Source organism: Calidris pugnax, unplaced genomic scaffold (assembly GCF_001431845.1).
Source record: "Calidris pugnax isolate Ruff unplaced genomic scaffold, ASM143184v1 scaffold28, whole genome shotgun sequence".
NCBI lineage: Eukaryota > Metazoa > Chordata > Aves > Charadriiformes > Scolopacidae > Calidris > Calidris pugnax.
The window spans coordinates 8,482,939-8,489,610 of record NW_015090842.1 but is presented as its reverse complement, the minus strand read 5'-3'; the positions used below and the strand labels follow the sequence as shown (position 1 = coordinate 8,489,610).

Below are 6,672 nucleotides of genomic sequence, written 5' to 3'. Positions count from 1 at the left end.
CCCCCCCCCCGTGTCACCTCCTCCCCGGTGACCCCCGCAGCACGGGGGTTAACCGAGCGTGGGTTATTGTCTGGCAGAGCCGTGCTCGCAGCGTGACGCCCCGAGCCGGGGAGGTAATTAGAGCAGAGCCTGGCACGCACAATAAGCCTTAATGCAGGCGGCGGAGGCGGCGGGAGGTGGGGGACGCCCTTTGTGACCTTGGGGCTGTCCCCGATGACGGCGGCCGGGGACCTGTGACCTGCCCCGGAGGGTCTGGGGACCGGGACTGGATGGGGAGGGGATGCACAACACCAGGAGCAGGAGGGAGGGGGGATCCCAGGGGCTGCCACCATCCTCCTCCTCCTCCTCCAGCTGGCTAGATGGAGAAGATGCAATGAAAAATAATTATTTTTAAACCCAGCCTTGCCTTGCCGGAGATCACCCGCCTAATTGCCAGACCCCGCGGGGTCTCTTGTCACCCCAAGGGGTCCTCCCTTGCCGCAGGGGGGGTCCCTCCCCAGCTGACACGAGTGCCAGAAGGGAGGAACCTTCATCCTGGTGTTGGGATGATGGAAGGTGGCTGAGGTGCCACGATGGGGCAGGGGTGCTGATGCCAACCTGTCTGCAAGGCCCCGGGGTGGGGGCCAGGATGACACCCCAGTTTATGGTCGCTATCAAAGGGGCTGCTGGTTTTCCACCAGCTGTGTCTGTATCCTCCCTGGATGATTAATAGCTCTGGAGAACAAAGCAGCCCATAAATCTCCAGGCAGGTAATATGTCCTGCCATCAGCACTGCCCTGGCTTCAACACCCCCTCTCCCATCGGTGCCCCCCCCCATTATAACCCCCCTCCCAGACCCTCACACCCATCCAGCCTGCCCTTTGACAGCAGGGATGCAGGAGGATGCTCCAGTAGGAGGATGCTCCAGTGGATGCATCCTCCCCTGGGTACCGCTGCCAGCTGGGAACCCTGGGGACCCACCCAGGGCCTTGAGGTGGGGACACAGTGGGGACATTCCCAACTTTTGTGGGGTCCTTGCTGTCCCCTAACGCCCGGCTCAGCGTTTCTGCCTCTTTGCCTTCCAGCAAGAAGCCGGGTCCCGAGGCAGCAGCAGCAGTGCCGGCCGCGAGCGCCTCATCTCGGAGCCCCCCCTCACGCAGGAGAAAGCGGGGGGCCCCGCTGTCCCTTCCCACCTCCTGGGGACACCCTACTCCTTCGGGCTGCCCCCCAGCTCCGTGGTCCAGGACTCCCGCTTCCCGCCTCTCAAGTGAGTCCGGCAGCGATGGATGGGACTTGGAGGGGAGGGTGGTTGGATGATGTGGGCATCCCCTGCAAAGTCTGGTCCCACCAAGCATCCCGGGAAGGTGACATCTCCCTGGGGAGGGGGGACAGGGTGGGATGGTGACCATCTCCCTACTCCCACAGCCTACAGCGGCCGGTCCACCACGTGGTGCCTCCCAGCGCCGTCACCGAGGATTACCTGCGCAGCTTCCGTCCCTACCACACCGCCGAGGACCTCCGCATGTCCTCCCTGCCACCCCTCGGCCTGGACCCGGCCACCGCTGCCGCTTACTACCACCCCAGCTACCTGACACATCACCCCTTCCCGCACCCCGCCTTCAGGTGGGCATCGCCGAGCACGGGCATGGTGGGATGCTGCTAGCCAGAGGGCAAGCTCTGGGGGCTGGGGAGGTGGGAGCCTGGTCTGGGGAGGACGTTTGGGCTGCGCTGAGGGCGTTTTGGGGCTCTCCAAACCCCTTCTCCCAGCAGAAGGCAGCCCCCACCCAGCCTGGGATTGATTCTGGGGGGGGTAGGGGGGTGGGAATTGGGGGTCCGAGTGACACATCCTGCTGAGCATCCCTGTCTCCCCGGGATGGACAACTCGTACTGCACTGAGGGTGTTTTGGGGCTCTCCAAACCCCTTCTCCCAGCAGAAGGCAGCCCCCACCCAGCCTGGGATTGATTCTGGGGGGGGGGAATCAGGGCTCCGAGCAGCACATCCCGCTGAGCATCCCTGTCTCCCCAGGACAGATGACTTGTACCACGCTTTGGGGGGGGGATAGGGTGGTGGGAATCGGGGTTCCAAGCATCCCTGTCTCCCCAGGATGGACGACTCGTACTGCCTGTCGGCGCTGCGGTCCCCCTTCTACCCGCTGCCGGCCCCGGGCTCGCTGCCCCCCCTGCACCCCTCGGCCATGCACCTGCACCTCTCGGGGGTACGGTACCCCCCCGAGCTCTCGCACTCCTCCCTCTCTGCCCTGCAGTCCGAGCGCATCTCCAGCCTCGCTGCCGAGAGGTACGGGATGGGGAGGGGGGGACGACGACGGCTGGGGTAGGGGGCTGGCAGGGGGGGGGGGCTGACAGAGCACCCCAGGGGATGCTAACAGGCACCTGGGGGTTGTCTTCTGGGGGTTGGGTTTTTTTTTTTTTTTTTTTTTTTTTGTGGGGGTTTTCTTTGCAGGCTGCAAATGGACGAGGAGCTGCGGCAGAGGGAGCGGGAGCGCGAGCGGGAGCGGGAGAAGGAGCGGGAGCGAGAAGCCGACCGGGAGCGGGAGAAGGAGCGCGAACGGGAGCGGGAACGAGAGAAGGAGCTGGAACGAGAGCGGGAGAAGGAGAGGGAGAGGGAGCTGGAGAGGCAGCGGGAACGCGCCCGGGAGAAGGAGCTGAGCATGGTGAAAGCCATGGAAGGGCCCTTCCTCCCCGTGGCCGAGCTGCACGGGCTGCGGGGCCACCCGGCCGAGGAGCGGGGCAAGCTGGCAGAGCCTCTGGCACCCAGCAGACCAGGTAACGTCCCCACGGGTGACACTGCGGGGAGGGGGGGGGATGCCGCCTTCGGCACAGCTTGCCACAGTCCCCCCAGCTTTCCCCTCCAGATGGCAAATCCGAGGGGGTCGGTGGCCCCGGGAGGTGGCTCGGGACAGAGCTGGGCTCTCCCGGCTGCCAGCTCGCTTTGCCAAAAGCCCAGCTGCCGCGGCTCTCGGAGACGGTGCTCATGCCATCTGACTCGGTCTGGGGTGGTGATGTGCCCGGTGCCACGGCTCGCCTGGCAGCTGTGCGGGCAACGAGCCCCCCCGGCACCGCGTGGGTGGGGGGAGCAGCGGGGTCTGGCTCCACAGGGATGCTGGGAGGGACCCCCTGTACCCCAAAATACCTCGGTAGCCAGCGATGGCTGTGGGTAGCCCCACACTTTCTTCACCCTGACTCCCCCAACACCCTCTTTTTCCACTCCAGAGAAACTCAAGGACTCGGTGCTGCCGACGCCGAAGCCCATCCAGCACCCGCTGCACCCCCCGCCCGCCTCCCACCACCCCGTGCCCAGCCTCATCCCCAACCACAACGTGTTCCCGCTGCCGGGGAGCAGCGCGGCCACGGCCCTGCTCATCCACCGCACCAACGAGGAGGAGAAGTGGCTGGCCCGGCAGCGCCGCCTGCGCCAGGAGAAGGAAGATCGGCAATCCCAAGTCTCGGAATTCCGGCAGCAAGTGCTGGAGCAGCACCTGGACATGGGGCGCACCCCCAGCCAGCCTGAGCCCGAGCATCGGCCCGAGCACCCCAGGTAGGGATGCTGCTGGTCCCCATCCGGAGGTGACCCCATGGGGATGGATGGTCAACCATCCAGTGGGGGGTTGGACTAGATGATCTCCAGAGGTCCCTTCCAACCCCATATGATTCCGTGCAGCTTCCCCCTGAAACCTCACGGCGTTTTCCCACGTCGCTGCCATCCCTGCTGTAATGTCTCTGGGATTTTTCCCCTCTGCTCTGCACTGGTGAGACCAGAACTGGAATATTGCTGGGCTCCCCAGTTCAAGAGAGACAGGGAACCACTGGAGAGAGCCCAGCGCAGGGCAACAAAGATGATTAAGGGATTGGAGCATCTTCCTGATGAGGAAAGGCTCAAAGAGTTGGGGCTCTTTAGCCTGGAGAAGAGAAGGCTGAGGGGAGACCTTATCTACGTTTACAAGTATCTAAAGGGTGGGTTGAAGGATGATGGAGCCGGACTCTTTTCAGTGTTTTCCAGCAATAGGATGAGGGGCAACGGGCACAAGCTGGAACATGGGAAGTTCCATTCAAATACAAGGAAAAACTTCTTTAGGGTGAGGGTGCCAGAGCCCTGGAAGAGGCTGCCCAGGGAGGGTGTGGAGTCCCCTTCTCTGGAGATCTTCAAGCCCTGCCTTGATGCAGTCCTGAGTGATGTGCTCTGGGCAGCCCTGCTTTGGCAGGGGGGTTGGACTGGAAGATCTCTGAAGGTCCCTTCCAACTCTTGACAATCCCATGATTTTCCCCCGTTGCAGCCATAAGTTCCATTCAAATACAAGGAAAAACTTCTTTAGGGTGAGGGTGCCAGAGCCCTGGAAGAGGCTGCCCAGGGAGGGTGTGGAGTCCCCTTCTCTGGAGATCTTCAAGCCCTGCCTTGATGCAGTCCTGAGTGATGTGCTCTGGGCAGCCCTGCTTTGGCAGGGGGGTTGGACTGGAAGATCTCTGAAGGTCCCTTCCAACTCTTGACAATCCCATGATTTTCCCACATCGCAGCCATCCCTTCTGTAACACCTATGGGGATTTCCCACCCTGCCCCATGGCTGTGCACTCCCTTAGCTGCCTCCAGCCCCCCACATCGCTTTGGTAGCCAGCATCCTACAGCCATGCCCTTCAATCCTTGCATGTTCCCCCCCTTCTCCCCAGCCCCCCGAGCAGGAGCCGCCACGCTCGGCCGGTGCCAGCAGGTCCCCACCGCGCGGTGCCAGCCGGGCCGGCTGCGCTGGCAGCGCCGGGCATTGCCGGTGCCCGACATCTGCTCGGCGGCAGGCGACGAGCCCGGGAGGTGGCCAAGGGCCAGCGGCGAGCGGCCAGGTGCTGCCCAGGCACCTAATTACACCTCCCTGCCGTGCAGCAGAGCCCTGGCGGTGGGATGCCCTGCTTGGGGGTGGAGGGGGGGCACTCTCCCTGATCCCCATTGATTTTTTTTCAGGGGGAGGGGGTGCAGAGGAGCCTGCCCACATCTCCTGATGGCCAGGGGCTGGCTCACCCCCTGTTGCTGAGCTCTTAAGCAGCCACGGGCTCATCCAGCCAGCTCTGCTGCTGGCTCCCTTTGTTGGTTTTTTGGGTATCCAGGGGATTAGTGCGGCTCATCGAGGATAATAAAGGAGCAGATCACGGGGAGGCACAAAAACGATCACCCACCACAGCCTCCCTGCCCCATCCCGCTCCTCCCACCCTCCAACCAGAGAGGAGAGAGCGAGGTCACCCCAAAACACCTGCAGCCGGGGGATACTCCATCCTCATCCTCATCCCCATCCCCATCCCCATCCCCATCCCGGGGCTGCCCGTATCCAGCGGGGAGGGAGAGGAGCCGTTCCCCGGCAGGGCAGGGGATGCTTCCTGACCCGGCGCCGGGGCTGAACTCCCTGCTCCGTGCACGAAGGTCCGGGGCGCTGGAGCAGAAAAGCGTTAAATGCGCAGCTTGGGCGCATGAAATATTGATCCCGCCGACGGGCTGGCTCCCGCCCCGGCTGTCGGAGCAGGGCTGTGCCCTCGCTGCAGGGAGAGCAGGGCTGTGCCAGGAGCTGTGGATCTTTTGTCCCCACGGTGGGCAGCCAGGGGCAGGCCAAACCTGGGTTCCAGCACCCCAAGGATGCAGCCCGGGAGCATCCTTAACTCTGCCCCCCTGTTCCCTCGGGGTGGTGGCACAGGAGGGCATGAGAGTGGCAGCTCCATGTGCACAAACCCCTCTGGGTGGTTCTAAACAGTGTGTTTTTCCCCCAAAAGCAGCCTGATGTCAGGGTGTAACTGGGTCTCTGTGCTGGCCCCTCACCTCTACGGTCCTCTCCTCTCTCCCCAGGTCGGGATCGAGCCGCCACGAGCCCAGTGGCCGGGAGCCGGGGCAGCACTTTGGTGGCCCCCCACCGCTCATCTCCCCCAAACCCCAGCACCACCCTGTCACCACCTCCCTCTGGAACCCCGTCTCGCTGATGGAGAGCCCCCCAGAACCCCCCCGGCGTCTTCCCGAACCCCACTCCCTCCACGGCCACCCAGCCCCCTTCGAGCCCAGCCGTCAGGGCATCCCGCTGGTGAAGGTGGAGAGGGTCTTCTGCCCCGAGAAGCTGGAGGAGGGGGCGAGGAAGAGGGATGCCCTGGAGAAATACCCCCCAGGACGGGAGCCCGGCGCCCCAGAGCACGGGAGCTTCACCCACGCCCCCTTCCTCGCCGAGCTGGAGAAGTCCACGCAGAGCATCCTGAGCCAGCAAAGACCCCCGGCCACCCCTTTCGCCGAGACCACCAAGCCCAGCTCGCCCTACCGGCCCCCCCCGGTGCCCCGTACCCAGGACCCCATGTACATCTACGACGAGTTTGTGCAGCAGCACCGCAGGCTGGTCAGCAAACTCGACCTGGAGGAGCGCCGGCGGCGGGAAGCCCGTGAGAAAGGTGAGGTGTTGGGTTTGCACCGTGTCGAGGGAGGGGGTACGAGGTGTGTGTGTGTCCCCCACGGCCTCCTCCCCGCAACCAGCCCCGGGATCTGGCGGTGGTGGGGGCAGCCGGTGGGTCTCCCGGGGATGCCGGCAGCCAGCGATGCAACCGCTCCCGCAAGCCGGTAAATCCTCCGCTCTAGACATGCCCAATTAATAAATGATGAACTGAGGCTAATAAGCGGGCTTTAAATATTAATGGGACTGCGCGAGCGGGGATAAGAACAGCGGC

At 64.0% G+C, this 6,672-nt stretch overlaps 1 protein-coding gene across 1 annotated transcript in view; it reads left to right on the top strand.

The window, feature by feature from the left end:
- Positions 1-6,672, top strand: part of GSE1 (Gse1 coiled-coil protein) — a 19,956-nt gene that overhangs the window by 4,495 nt on the left and 8,789 nt on the right. Inside the window, exons 3-8 of the mRNA XM_014942572.1 lie at positions 1,065-1,246; positions 1,405-1,602; positions 2,084-2,275; positions 2,441-2,763; positions 3,211-3,535; positions 5,816-6,399. Of these exons, the coding sequence (XP_014798058.1) occupies positions 1,065-1,246; positions 1,405-1,602; positions 2,084-2,275; positions 2,441-2,763; positions 3,211-3,535; positions 5,816-6,399 (1,804 nt within the window). The remainder of the gene's footprint in view (positions 1-1,064; positions 1,247-1,404; positions 1,603-2,083; positions 2,276-2,440; positions 2,764-3,210; positions 3,536-5,815; positions 6,400-6,672) is intronic.